The 15965-nt window shown below is 37.4% G+C and overlaps 1 protein-coding gene across 8 annotated transcripts in view; it reads right to left on the bottom strand.

Annotated features, from left to right (window-relative positions):
• The window catches only part of NRG3 (neuregulin 3), a 1098475-nt gene that overhangs the window by 261275 nt on the left and 821235 nt on the right, over positions 1-15965 (bottom strand). For all 8 annotated transcript variants that reach the window (XM_001927008.6, XM_084997437.1, XM_084997434.1 and 5 more), the window contains exon 3: positions 14605-14678. In XM_001927008.6, the coding sequence (XP_001927043.4) occupies positions 14605-14678 (74 nt within the window). The remainder of the gene's footprint in view (positions 1-14604; positions 14679-15965) is intronic.

Genomic DNA, 15965 nt, shown 5'->3' with positions numbered 1-15965 from the left:
ATCAGAGCTGTAGCTGCCAGCCTATGCCACAGCCACGGCAACACAGGATCCAAACCGCATCTGCAACCTACACCACAGCTCACTGCAACATCCAATCCTTAACACACTGAGCAAAGCCAGGGATCAAACATGCATCCTCATGGATGCTAGTCAGATTCATTAACCACTGAGCCATGACAGGATCTCCTTATCTCCAAAACATAACAGCTGCTGTGCACAGAATGTAAATAAATACATGCATTTGTGAACATCTTATTAACATAGGAGAATATCATTATTTTTTTTTCCCCTGTATTTCATAGAAGGTAGTGATAGCTCTCTGGTGATGCAGGTAATGTTATCAGATGTGATTGAAATTTACCCAAAACAGAGTATATGATAAGGAAGTACAAAAAACTAAGAGGAAGGTAATCTTCAAGTATTTTTTGCAAAATTTTCCACCTTTTTTCTTTCAATTCATCTTTACATGCACTCAAAGTATACCATTTGGAAACTTTCAAATAAAAGAGCCATTGGGATACTTATTAAAGATTATCTCTTCATAGATTTTCAGTGAAAATGGCAAAAAGTTATTGATACTGGAAAAAAGCTACATCAATGTATAAATGTGCCATGTGGGGTATGCCATAATCATTCATAACTAAGCCAAATAGGACAAATATAGAAATAAATTGCAAAATATTGTGTATATAAAATTAAACTGTATGAAGATGGAACTGACTCAGGCTAACAACATCTTCCCTGAGTAAGCAGAATTCTATTAAGATCTCTCCAATTGGAAAGGATGGAGGAAAGGCAGTGGGGGAGGGGTAGAACCTGAGCACCCATTCTGATTGAAGCCTCCCAGAGCAGGTAACCCACGGGCAGTCTGCTTACACCCACCTCATATGTGGGTGCCCTGTAGGCAGAGAGCGAGCTCATCGCTAGTATTTCTGGTTCAGAGAGGCAGGCATGAGCAGAGTGGAAGCCTTACAGCATAAAATTCTAGATTATCAAAAAAAAAACCCACAGAATGTCACCACAGGACATGCTCATTTGTGCCCTGGTGGCATTCCCTCACCTGCCTGGCCTGGAGACCACCCTATTCTGCTAGGTACTGGAAAATAAATCTAGACAAAACCAGACAGTGTTCTACTTCGTTCATCCTGGCCCACAGTTTTGGACAGGGACCTATACACAATCTGTCAGAACACACCTCAAATTTCAATACAGCAAAGAGATGAAAAGTCACCTAGAAACATAACGATGCTCAAAGGAAGGGGACCAGCAGGAGGACTCATAATGTTTATAACTCTATGGGAGAGAGGAGTACTGTCAGCTTTTGAAACTGTCTCTTCCTTTTCCATATTTAGATTACATTAACCAGGGAGTTCAAATTCCAGCCGTATCACCTATTTAAAGTGTATCTTTGAGTAACCAGTTTTACTCATGCTTGTCTCAGTTTTTTCATCATTAAAATGGGGGTTTTAATTGTATATAGTTCAAAGAGCCATATGAGGATTATCAGAAAATAACGTCTGGCACAGAGACACATCAAAAAGGGTTTGCTATTATTACCATTCTTTTCATAATTATTAAGTTAATAAATATGTATTAAGAAAATAGAGAAAATATTGACAAGAAAAATTATGTGTAATTTACCACATTTTGCAATGTATGGCCTTCAAATTATTTTTAAAAGCACATATATTAAGTGTAAACATACATATTTTACAAATTTGGGGAACTATATAGTTTTGCTTCATTTTCCATTTTGCATTGTAATTTATTCATGGCTTTGCTTTTACTTTCTAAGTCTCCTAGGTTAAATGATGAATTATATGGTTACACTATCAACATCACTTATACTGTTTTTAATTCTACATTTTATTAGATATCATGTAAGGGTTGTTTTTCAAAACATCAGATGCTATTCTAAAATATTATATAATAATATTTTATTATTATTAAAATAATAAAACAAGCTATTATTGTTTATTAATAAATAATAAACAAGTTCTATACAGAACATTGTTGAACATTATTTATCCAATCAAATCATTATCCTTCTCAAAAACAAGACAATTATTTGGAAATAACATTACCAAATGTATTATAGAATTCTTATGATGTTGTCTCTATAGAATGTAAAATACAGAAGTAGTACTAAATATGCACAATTATGGAATATATGATTAATATTTCTTTTTCTCTCAGTGAGGAAATATCAGATTATTCAATAAATTCTTTAGAAGTATAGAACTCTTGAAATTTCTACTGTGGCACAGTGGAAATGAATCCAACCAATATCCATGAGGATGGGGACTTGATCCTTGGCCTTGCTCAGTGAGTTAAAGATCTAGCATAGCCATGAGCTATGGCGTAGGTTGCAGACATGGCTCGGATTTGGTATTGCTGTGGCTGTGGTGAAGGTCGGCAGCTGTAGCTCCAATTTGAGCTCTCTGGGAACTTCCACATGTTGTAGGTGTGGCCCTAAAAAGCAAAAAAAAAAAAAAAAAAAAAAAAAGTATACAAATCTTTTTTAAAAATATTTTTTCTGACAGTGAGAGAGACAAGATGGTGGTGTATAAGAACTTAAGTTCACCTTCTCTCATGAAAACACCAGAATTACAACTAACTGTTAAACAATCATCAACAAAATAAAGTGGAAATGACCAAATAAGATATCCTACACTCAAAGACAAAATAAAAGCTGCATTGAGACATAGGTGGGGCACTTTCAGTATATAATCAATTGCATACCCACTGCATGGGTGACCCACAGACTTAAAAATAACTATATCACAGGGGTTCTCCTACAGGAGTGTAAGTTCTGAACACCATGTCAGGATCCCAAGCCTGGGGGTCTGGCATTGGGAAGAGGAGCCCCTGGAGCATTTGGTGCTGAAGGCAAGAGGTGCTTATGCACAGGAGCTCACAGGACTGGGGGAAAAAAGAGACTCCACTCTTGGAAGGCACACATGGTTGTGCACACACTGAAATTGAAACTGTGATTAAAAAACTTCCAAAAAAACAAAAGGCCAGACTGGATGGCTTCACAGGTGAATTATATCAAACATTTAGTGAAGAATTAAAACCTATCTTTCTGAAACTCTTCCAAAAAATTGCAGAGGGAGAAACACATTCAAACTCATTCTATGAGGCCTCCATCACCCTGATTCCAACAAAAAAAAAACAGACAAAGGATACCACACACACACAAAAAAAAGAAATTTATAGGCCAATATCAATGATGAATATGGTGTAAAAATCTTCAACAAAGTACTAACAAACTGAATCCAGGAATACATTAAAAGGATCATTCACCATGATCAAATGGGATTTATCTGAGTGATGCAAGGATTTTTCAATATCCACAAATCAATCAGTAAGATACACCACATTAACAAACTGATGAATCAAAACTGTATGGTCATATCCATAGATACATAAAAAGCTTTTGACAAAATCCAACACCCATTTCTAATAAAAACTCTCCAGAAAGTGGGCAAAGAGGGAACCTACCTCAACATGGTAAAGGCCATATATGACAAACTCAAAGGTAACATCATTCTCAATGATAAAAAGCTGAAAGAATTTCTGCTAAGATCAAGAACAAAACAAAGATGTACACTCTTTCCACTTTAACTCTACATAGTTTCTGAAGTCTTAGCATGGCAATCAGGGAAGAAAAAGAAATAAAAGGAGTCTAAATTGGAAAGTAAGAAGTAAACTATCACTGTTTGCAGATGACATGATACTGTACCTGGAAAAAGCTAAAAACAATACCAAAAAACTTTTAGAGCTCATCAATGAATTTGCAGGACACAAAATTAATACACATAAATCAACTGCATTTCTATCTACTAACAACAAAATATCAGAAAGAAAAATTAGGGAAACAATCCCAATTGCCATCACATTAAAAAGAATAAAATAATTAGGAATAAACCTACCTAAAGACACAAAAGATCTATGTTGTGAAAACTACAAGACATGATGAAAGAAATCAAAGACAACACAAAGAGATAGAAAGATATACCATGCTCTTGGATTGGAAGAATCAATATTGTCAAAATGACTATACTACCCAAGGTAATCTACAGATTCAATGCAATCCCTATCAACTTACCAATGGCATTTTTCACAGAACTAGAGCAAAAAAAATTAAATTAATATTGAAAACAAAAGACCCCCAATAGCCAAAGAAATCCTGAGAAAGAAAAATGGAGCTGGAGAAATCAGGGTCCCTATATTCAGACTATACTAAAGAGCTACATTCATCAAAACAGCATGGCACTGTCACAAAAAGAGACATATAGATCAATAGAACAGTATATAAACAGAAATAAGCCCACACACCTATGGTCAACCAATCTATGAAAAAGGATTTAAGAATACACAATGGAGAAAAGACAATCTCTTTAAAAAGAAGTGGTCCTGGGAAAACTGGACAGCTACATGTAAAAGAATGAAATGAGAACACTCTCTAACACCATATACAAAATAAACTCAAAATGGATTAAAGGCCTAAATATAAGACCAGATACTATAAAACTCTTAGAGGAAAACATAGGCCGAACACTCTCTGACATAAACCACAGCAATATCTTCTCAGATCAACCTTCCAGAGTAATGAAAATTAAAACAAAAATAAACAAATAAGATCTAATTAAACTTAAAAGTTTTAGCATAGCAAAGGAAACCATAAACAAAACAAAAAGACAACCCAAAGAATGGAGAAAATATCTGTAAAGTAGTGACTGACGAGAGATTAAGCTCCAAAATACACAAACAACTCTTTCAGCTCAATATCAAAACAAACAAGCCAATAAAAAAAAAAATGGGAAGAAGTTCTAAATAGATAGTTCTCCAAAGAAGACATACAGATGATCCAAAAACACCATGAAAAGATGGTTAACATTGCTAATTATTAGAAAAATGCAAATTAAAACTACTATGAGGTACCACCTTACAATGGCCATAATGGCCATCATCAAAAAGTTTAAAAACAATAAATGTCAGAGAGGGTGCAGAGAAAAGGGGATCCTCTTCCACTGTTTGTGGGATTGTAAATTTGTTCAACCACTGTGGAAATCAGAATGGTGGTTCCTCAGAAAACTAAAAATAGAAATATCATATGATCTAGCAAAAATAGAACAGGTAAAATTAAAAATAAAATCACCATATGATCCAGCAATAAATCAGAATGGGGGTTCCTCAGAAAACTAAAAATAGAACTACTATGTAATGCCACTCCTGGGCATCTATCCAAGGAAACCATCATTCGAAAAGATACATGTACCAAGGTTCATTGTAGCACTATTTACAATAGCCAAGACATGAAAGCAACCAAAATGTCCATTGACAGAGGAATGCATCAGGAAGTTGTGGTACCTATATATACAATGGAATTATTACTCAGCCATAAAAAAGAATGAAATAATGTCATTTGTAGCAACATGAGTGGACCTAGAAATTATCATACTAAGTGAAGTTAGACAGTGAATGTAACATCATATGATAGCACTTATATGTGGAATCTAAAAAAGGATATGAACTTAGCTGAAGAACAGACTCAGAGACCTTGAAAAACTTATGGTTATCAAAGAGAACAGGTGGGTGAGGGGCACGATGTACTGGTAGTTTAGGATCGACACATGGACACTGAGGTATAGCGAATGACTGGCTAGCAGGAACCTGCTGTATGGCACAGAGAACTCTATCCATAATTCTGTGATAATCTATGTGGGAGAAGAATCTGAAATAGATGTGTGTACACATATAACTGAATCACTTTTTTGTATAGCAGAAATTATCACAATCTTATAAATCAATTATACTTCAAAATTAAAAAAAAAATAATTAAAAATATTTTCCTAACCTCAAACTAAAAATTAATATAATTAGCAGATGGATAATGACTATGTATAGTTATATATGCATATATGATAAATAATGTATATGCATAATAACAATTTTAATAGCTAAAGTGGTAAGATACTTGCTTTCATTTTGTGGTGAAAAAAGCCCAAGTATTAACACATAAGAACTACTTTTTAAAAATAATTGATAGATCTGGAGTTCCTGTCGTGGCTCAGTGGTTAACAAATCTGACTGGCATCCATGAGGACACAGGTATGATCCCTGGCCTTGCTCAGTGGGTTAAGGATCCAGCATTGCCATGAGCTGTTGTGTAGGTCACAGACACAGCTCGGATCCTGCATTGCTATGGCCCTGGTGTAGGCCAGAGGCTACAGTTCCAATTGGACCCCCTGCCTGGAAACCTCCATATGCTGCTGGTGTGGCCCTAAAAAGAGAGAAAGACCTAAAAAAATTTAAAAAATAAAAATAAAAGTAATTGATAGACCTGATTATATAAAAGACAAAAATTCTGTCTCACAAAAAACCATAAATAATAAATCAAAGAACAATCAGAAAATTCACAAGATATATGATAGTGCATAGTTCCTTACCTTCGAAATTGGAAATACACTAAATTATTTAGCATACATGGATATTCAGTAAAATAATTTATATTACACGCTTATAATGTTATATTCTTTGGAACAGTAAGTGAGGAGAATATAAGATTCCATAATGCTATTGGAAAAGGGCCACAATATATTAAGTGGAAAAAAAAAGAGCAGTTTACAAAATATGTATAGCATGGTCCCAGCTTTGTAAGGAAAATAAGTATATTATGTAACAAGAGGCTATCCTTTAATTCTTCTGACCTCAGATTTGATTAAGGTGTCAATATCATAGATAATACATGATGAGGTGTGAGACCAATCACTACATGTAGAATTTATAAAGAAAATTATCAAATAATCTAGAACTATTCCCTCCTTGATTTTGAAAATGTAAAAAGGGTAGGAGAAGAAGCCATTGTGGTCCTGGAAGTCTAGTGACAGAAGCAGTTGAAAGGCATGTTCTCCAGAGCAAGGTGGTTTAGCTGGTCCTTTGGACCAGCTGTGGGCCACACACAAGAGACTGGCCAGGATCTGTCTTAAAACCAATCCAAGAGGCTCCAGAGCAGCCAAGAGGACAACCCATTATCTTCCCCAGGTGGAGGAGAGCCTCCCATCAAGCCAGGGCTAAATCAGGGGAAGTATCTATTAATAAACCAGGAAGACAGAGCACAGCAGGGCAGCTGTGAGAGGCAAGGGACAGGTTCTGACCCCACAAACCATGCTTTCATTGTAATGATTAGTATTGAACACATATATTCCACATAAAAATTATAAAATAGTTTGGGTGTTATAACCTAAAATAACTATTAGTGGTTATTGCTGAGTGATGTGATCATGAGAAATCTGTTTCTTTCTTGTATATTCATATTCCTAGTGCTCTAGAAGTGGTGTGCACTTTCATGTTTAATTGGTAAAAGTTACATGTTGGTACAATTGAAAAGGGTAGATTTGAAGTTATCAGCAATTGACTATCTCAAAACACAGTAGATCTGATAGAGCTGATGGACTTTATAAGATTCATAGAAGCATGATCAAAATCTGATAATTCTGTTACTCCTCTTTCAAGGCTAGAAAAAGGATAATAAAAGCTGCAAATTTTACATATTAATTCATTCTACCACAGTATTTTTATGGCTACTGGAGGATAGAGTAATGTAGGGGACTTGGGTATTCTGAGCAGATTTCAGTCTGGAAGACATCCCCTCTCATCAGTAAAGATTAATGGACTGAGAGCAAGTGGTGATTAGTTTATGCTTTGTGACCTCAAGGATCTTCTGTTTCCTCACATAATTTATTAGTAAAGTTTCCCTACCCAGGACCATGTAGCACACCTCCATAGAGAATCCTTCACACCCTAGTTTGAATGACACTTGTAAATTTGGGCAGTGTGTGGCATGGGCAACAGTAAGTACACAGCCACAGCAACCATGTGAAAAGTTCATTGCAATGCTTAAGCCTAGATAAGCCTTTCCTGAGCAACGGAGATCTTTCCTTCTATTTTATATGAATTTTTATTGTCCCCCATTTTTATGATAGTTGCTTAAACTGTTTTGCCTCTTATGTGTGTTCTTAGTTGTACTTGCTTGTACATTTTTTCTTGCTTCTATACAATTAGAGATATTTGAGGTCAGATAATATGTCTCATGAAGCAATACCATAGAGTTATAAAGGCAATAATAGAAGTTAAGATAAAAAAAAATGATAATCCTAGATAACACTTACTGATCTTTCACTATAGGCCGAGCACAAAGTACTCAGAATGTATTATTTTATTTAATCCTAACAATAGCTGTTTGCATTAGAGATAATTAATATTTGATTTTGTAAAGAAGAAAACCAGAACTTATTGGAGTTCCCATCATGATGCAATGGAAACGAATCCAACTAGGAACCATGAGGTTGTAGGTTTGATCCCTGGCCTAACTCAGTGGCTTTAGGATCCAGCGTTGCTGTGAGCTGTGGTGTAGTTCGCAGACATGGCTCGGATCTGGTGTTGCTGTGGCTCTGGCTTAGGCCAGAGGCTATAGCTCTGATTCAACCCCTAGCCTGGGAATAAAACCAGAACTTATCAACATTAAGCAACATATCCCAAGTCAAACTATTAGTAAGATTTTTGAATGATTGAATGGATGAATGAAAAAAATATGTTTTTATCTTGCAGACAGCATACACTTTGGAGTCTATAATCCAGTTTAAATAAATGAGTTTCCTAGACTATGAGTTTATTGATGTCAGGATCCTTAATTACTACTGTTTGAATCCACAGCATGGTGTACTTTATATGTGTTTAATTACTTAGGGGATAAATGAGTGAGTGAATAAAAGAGAGACTATTTCAGCTGTCCATTTGACCCCACTTTTGATTAGCTTGCAGAGACAGCCTTCTCTTTGTTGAGGGTTGTTTTCTTGTAACCAGGATTCCAGGGGATTCTTCTACAGATAAAGAAACTGAGGCTCAGCTGCGCTGTGATTCACCCAAAACCACATTGCTAAGAGCAAGTGGTAACAGGATTAGAACCCAGATCTTTAACACTTAATTCAGAACACCTTTCCACCCAGCTGTTGACACCCTGCACACTTTCCATAACTGCATGAAATCGGTAAAGGCAAAAGGGCAGAGCATGGGTCCCTTTGGGGAACTCCTGCTGATACTCTTCAAGAAAACCTTCTGTATCTGCTGAGCCAACTCCCACCTAGGCTCCCAGGTCCCACATTTGTTCTTGGAGGCTCTCCCAAGTTTTCTTCTCCTTCATTGTGCCACATAGGGCAAAAGAGCAGCACTCTGTCCTGGGATGACTGGTTTGGGCCTTTGGGTATGTGTTGACCCAATCAGCTTCCTGGTGCACAAGGCAGGAGACCAACTGTGCTCAGACCGGATTAAGTTAGTTGTCCCCAAAAACCATTAAGAATTGGGCTCTGCAGACTGTTTCACTGCCTGGTCCTTCCTCTGGTGCTAAAATGATAGGTCATGGCACATTTATTTTTTGGTTTTGCAAGGTGAATATTCCTGAGAAGTTAGGGTACACAAGCCCAGTTTGGAGTGATGGAAAGTCTACCACCTATAACATCTTTTTCACTAGTCTTCCTCTGAACCACATCATGATAGGCTCTGGCATCTTACAGGGCACTCCGAAAGCAGAGACTCATTTTTAAGATCCAAAGAAACCAAAGTGTGATGGTAAGACAGTACTGTTAAAGTAACCAGGTTAGGCCCAAGATGGAGTTGCTCATGCTAAGCCTCACATCAGTGACTTAAAATTAAAGTTTCTGTGCTCTGCTCTCTCAGAAAAGAAAGCCTTAGGTTAACTATCAGTGCTTGCCAGCACAAGTTACCTGATTTTCCTTTGCTGCATATAAGGAGTGAGACCTTGCTTTAACCAATCAGAAAACATCCAATTTTACTTCCTTGTTTTTGCTCACTTTAGTCTATAAGAATCTCTCATCTTGGGCAGCTTTCAGAGTTTATTTCTATCTGCTGGATTGGATGCTGCCTGATTCACTGAGAAACTAGGGTACACAAGCCCAGTTTGGAATGAAGGAAAGTCTACAACCCATATCATCTTCAGTGCTCCTTTCTATCTGCTGGATTGGATGCTGAATAAAAGTCTACTAGATCAATAAACTCTCTGTGGAAAAGTTTCTTTTAATGGTTTTAGACTAAGGCTAGAAGTTATCCTCTATCTGCTCATGGTGGAGACTAGATAACTCCAAGAATTTAAGTTGTATCTGGCCCATGCCAAACCTGCGCTTGCATATTTATCACCTGCCTCCAGCCCTGGGGATACTGGGTATTAGATGCTGATGTGGAGAGCAAGGTACAGTGAGGACCAGAAATGGCTATCATTGTCTATGTGTGAGGAAAAGGACCACTGCAGATGGTGTCTTCTTCACCCTGCACCATTCTATGATTCTGCTCATTCTGTTTCATTCCATCCTCTGGAGGTGCTCTCAGGCTTCCATTGGCCAGTGAAGAGATCAGGATCTTAACGATAGCTCAGGTGGGCATGTGCACCTAAGTGGGGAGACCCAGAAGTCTGCCCTAAACTTTGGCCACCTCATGGTTCTTCTGTTTCATCAAACTCTGCTTCAAGGCTAGATAAGGTACATGACCTGGGTGGGGTACAGGTGATAAGAGAAAACAGGACAGGAGTCCACAGGCCAATATTGTGCTTTTGAGGAAAGTGGACTGGCTCTGAAGCAGTTACATTAGAAATCATCAAGAAGACTGTGGAGCTTCCTTGAAAAACACCATGACTGTCCATCCATGTGCTGGCAGCAGTGAGAGGCATTTCAGGAATGCCACATTAACTATTGCTGGTTCCTTCATGGAAGGTCATGTCCTCTTGATCTTGACCAAAGTCTGTACCTCTCACTGTCTTCCTTCTGAGCCCCTGCTTACCATTCATCCTTGAGATTAGGATGTATCTCCTGTGCATTGAGTCCAAATGAGGTTTTGAGTAACCTGACAATGTGCTACATTTTTTTCTAAACCTGACATTAAGCTATCATATACGTTTGATTCTTAAGTGTATACAAGTCTTCCTGAGCAGAGCTGACTACAGGTTCCTTATGAGTTTGGGGAATCCAGGTATGAGGACTCAGCCTAGTGCCACAATGAGGACACTGGTCCTATTAGCCATTGAGTTTCTCACAGTGACATCCTGGCTTTATTTCCCTAAATACATGTAATTTGAGGTTCTATTGTTGTTATTATTTTTAAATACACGGACAAAGGTACACATTTCTGGTTAACTCTGCATTGCCTGGGAAAGAATAAACAGCAGATACTTTTACCCTCTGTTCGGTACAATTTCACTAAGGGGAGCACACATTCAGCAAATGAGAAGTAAGGAAAGAGAAAAAGAGAGAGAAAGGAAAGGGAGAGAGGAGGCAGAGGGAGGGTGTTGCAGGGCAGCTTATTTCCACAGTACAGAGTCATTCCAAGATATCATGAACAGCTAATTAAATGATCTTTCAGCAAGAATTCTGACAAGGAAATTTCATTGGGGATTTAGATCTCCATGGAAGCTCAAGTTGCTACATTAAGATATGAAAATTGCCAAATATTGTTCCTTAGAATAATGTTTGCTGCAGGTCATTGAGTTTCAGTCAATGAAATTTAGAGTGATGAATGTCATATTAAAAATAACTAGAGGAAGGAGGGGGCCGATGGAAGGAAGGAGAAAGGCTTGCAGTTGGAAGCGTGGGCCATAGAGTCATTTGGACTGGAAGTTAGATGCCACATTAACTAGCTGTGTGACCTTGGGCAAGATAATTTAACATTTCTGAGGCCTAATTTCTTCATCTATAAAATACAGTAAATTGCCGGTAACTCTGCTAGACTATGACTATGAAGCTTTAATGAGATAATCCAGGAAAAGCCCTTTGGCCCAGTGCCTGACACCTGAAACTTCTGAACACATACTGGTATGATTATGATGGTGAGCAAAGCAAGTAGGCCAATGTTTATCTGGCCTTGACCTCTTGTCAATCTTGGTGATAGGTGCTGATAGGTATTATTATTGGCATTACACAGATGAGAAGGCTGAGGTTCGAATACCTAATAAATCTGCCAAGGTCACAAAGGAAGAGTCAATGTTTCCAACAGAATCATGCCCATAGTAATATTTTAATCCTTCAATAGCCCTGGGGGCCTCAGAGCCTAAATCCTGTTTGTACTAACAGAATCTGACCAATGAGATGGTTTTTGGTGGGTATCCAGAAAATATTTGGGGAATGAATTAATGATTGCATAAGTAAATGGATACAAGTGTGAATGAATGGGAGATAAATGCTTTATCCATTTAGAGTGTGTCTCAGGGACTCATCCATAAGTTTTTCTTTTTTTTTTTAAATTTCAAGGCATTCTGGCATTTTGATTCACATGATGATATGTTATTTTACATAAAACAAGAGAAAAAGGAAAAAAAAAATCCCATGTACTTCCATAATGTCAATACTTAACATCCCCTTTTAGTGTTTAAGTGTATTTTTTTCCACCTTTGGACCAAAAGATGTGCTTATTGCAATCTTACATGGCAATTAAAAAAAAAAAGAAACAATTTTCTATCCTGCTGTTTCACTTAATAGGAATATTTCATACAGCTCTTATTGTAATGACAATTTACTGGAACATGGTAGATACGCAATATGATATTTTTCTTAAAGCTAATCTAGTGCTTTTTTAGAATGTATCTACTTTTTAATCCTCATAAATATGGCTGCACTAAATATTTTTAGGTATGAAAGACTGAGGTTTTCAGGGTTAGTAACTCTGATTCCAGGATTATTTCTATCTGAGGAACATACAGTCCTTGCTGTGAGCCTCACTCTCAACTTTTGAAGTGATGGGTTATCATATTCAATTAAATCACAAAGGTTTGATTAGATTGTGTAAAGAGAGATTGTTTTACCCATTTTGTACCCTATGCAAGCCCTGCCCCAGTACCCTGAACTGGATAAATATTCCACAGCGATATATGAAAAAAAAAAAGGAAAGAAGGAAGGAAGGGAAGAGGGAGGGAAGGGAGGAAGCATAAAGGGAAGAAAGAAAATAATAAAGAGAAGAAAGGAAGGGGGCAATAAGAAAGAAGGAAAGAGAAAGAAAGAAGGGGAAAAAAAGCAAAGAGGGAAACTAAATACATCATACAAAATGAAGAAAGAGAAAAAGACAAAAAAATCAGCAAATTCATTCTTCTACGTAAGCTTTCTAATATTTCAAATACATGTCCCCAGTCACAACCATACCTTTCAGACCTCAGCTTAGCAAGTGGTCCAAATCTCAAGATTAAAAAGATACAACATGCTCTAGTAACTGCTCCCTACCCACCTCTGGGTAACTCCTGGAGACCAGTGTCTCACTTTTCAGAGGACAGTGATCAACCATGGCTAGCTTGGTTGCTGGCTTTAAGAACATCCCTTTTTTAAAGGACAGCTAAATTTATAAGGAAAAGAGTAGTTAATGCTGCATGGTGGTTTGCCTTGCTAAGATTAAACTAAATGAACAACAACAAAATCCTTTTAAAAAAAATTACATTTATCTGAGGAAATGTACCTAGAAATCCAACGGGAAAATAAAAATGCATTTTGAAAAGATGTTAAAAGATGGCTAAACATGTTCATTATGCAGTGACACACGCACTCACAAACCAGGGATCTCTGGCTGTCGTCAATACACTCTTATTTTGCTAAAGTTTATGTTATGCATGTTTGGTATTCAGAAAACCATAACATCGCCTTTATGATTTAGAAATGCCTGTCATTATCTTCACTGAACTAAATTGCTGATTCAATAGAAGTTCCCTCTCCTTAGTGGCGATTCAATTGTAGCAGTCATTGAAAGAGCAGATTACTTACAGATAAAGTGAAAATTTCACATTTGACCAGAATCGAGCATATTAGTATAGAGCATTACTTTTTATTCCAGACAGAAACAGAAACTAATGAGTGGCAATCTTTCTTAGTGGCAAACTGTCTTCTTTCATGAATGGAAAAAAAAAAATTGTCATTGGTTGTCATCGCTGATATGTGGCTAGTGTTGCTAAAAATGGAGTTTTCGGAGTTGGTTTGAAAACTTCTCATATAGTTTTATACGTATATTTCCTTGTCTCAGGAAAGTAAAGGTTAATAGGTTTAATATTTTCACAAATTACCAACCAGAGGATAACAAACAATACGACACCATAGTTTTCATGACACATTTTCGAATAAATAAGCTCTTTTATGTTTCTATAGTCTTCCTTTCTTCTTGGAGTAAAAGATGTTCTTATTGCAATCTTATATGGAAATAATTTTCTACCTTGCTGTTTCACTTAACAGGAATATTTCATAAAGCTCTTATGTTAATGACAATTTACCAGAATATGATAGATGTGCCATATTTTCAGGGGGCTCCTGAAAGCTAAGGGAGCAGGATTTGCTGGGGTTCCCAGCAGAGGGTAATGGTGGAGATGAATCTGGAACTCAGGCCCAAGACTTAGACCTTGACAGTGATAGCTCTGAGCGCACTTTGGACATGAATGCTCATCCCCAGCTCCTACTCCTGGCAACACTCAGAGACCCAAAACTGAGATATAGCCATCAATGAGTTAGTAATTGTGGCTCAGAGTTTCATATTGTGTTAGAGACAGAAGAAAAATGCTTGACCTACTTGGATCCGATAAGATGGAATCAGTTTTCGGCAGAAATTGATCACAACGGACTCCTTGGTAGCCTTCTTTGCACCTGAGAAAAGGGGATAAATGACAAACATACGCATGTGGTTGTGAAAGATTCAAGATTTCAACAAGCAAAACAGCTACCAATTACATCAACATGAGAACAGTACATTCATGCTTATGTATTGCTTCATTCGGTCCGTTTTTAACATTGACAGGTAGATTTTAGAGTCTGAGAAAAAAACCAGCACCACTTTGCTTTTATAGTTTTATAGATAATGTCTAAGGAGCAAACTGAATAGCAATTTAAGATGCTCTTCAGAGTAGTCTGAGTAGTGGTTATGCTCACATCGTAATTCTGGTGTTTTCTTTATGTAACACACTGGCCTCTACAAGACTGCAAATGCCCTTTCAGAAAGCATCACACGGCAAGTGTTATTTCTCTAATAAAGATCATTTTCTAACATAATGAATCAAATACTTCAGTAGATTTGGGCTACTCTTTATTTTCTTTGTGTTTTAATAGTTTGTTCATTTGCTAATCTTAACTTTTTTTTTTTTTTAACTTAGCAATCCTTCTAGTCAGTGCCTCCTGACTGCTGGGCCAAAAATAACAGCATTTATTTCAGATCTGGCAAGATCTGAAAGGAATCTATCTCTATGTGCAAGGTCTCTGTGTGTTTTCTCTAAACTCACATTTTTCTCTCGTCATTTTTATCTTTTATATTCAGCAAGCTGGAACAAAATGCCTGCTTTCTGCTAGGGATTGTACAAGACAACTTTCGAGAGTCAGGGGCAATTTGGAGATGGGGAATTTGTCTGGAAGGCTCCCTCCCTGCCCCCACCGCCTGGAGAGAGGCTTGTCACCTCAGCCCTACCAATCCAGGGTCTCCACCCTGCTCACTCAGTCAAGTCCACCTTGGCTGGCCAGCATCGGCTTATCAGCTGGCAGTTCAAGGAACAAACACAGCTGAGGCCCCGCACGCCTGCCTCTGAACAGTCTCTGTCAGGGGGGAGGTGGCATTTAGTGTGTCTGCTTGAAGCTTAATCTGTCATGCTCGAGTTAAGCAGGGAAGCATCCATCGTTGCCTGTGGGATGAATCTGTCCTACTTACAGTGGAGGAAATTGTACTGCTGGCATAAAAATCAGATTTAAAAAACAATACTCTGGTTGTTAGAAATCTATGAAATCGACAAAAGAACTCAGAGACCATTCTGTCAGAGACAGGAGTCATGGATTCTTACTTTAGAATATGCTTTGTTTTCTGAGTGTAATAAACTATTAGATAAGGTCTATTGCAACTGGGACAGCAACAGTGAAAGGCACCTAGGTAATTTTTCTATCTTTCATTGT

The sequence above is a fragment of the Sus scrofa genome, chromosome 14 (assembly GCF_054392235.1).
Source record: "Sus scrofa isolate SSC_HxYL_T2T_F1_AM1 chromosome 14, Sscrofa_HxYL_maternal_Yorkshire_Landrace_v2.0, whole genome shotgun sequence".
Classification (NCBI taxonomy): domain Eukaryota; kingdom Metazoa; phylum Chordata; class Mammalia; order Artiodactyla; family Suidae; genus Sus; species Sus scrofa.
This window is presented reverse-complemented; position numbering and strand designations above follow the sequence as displayed.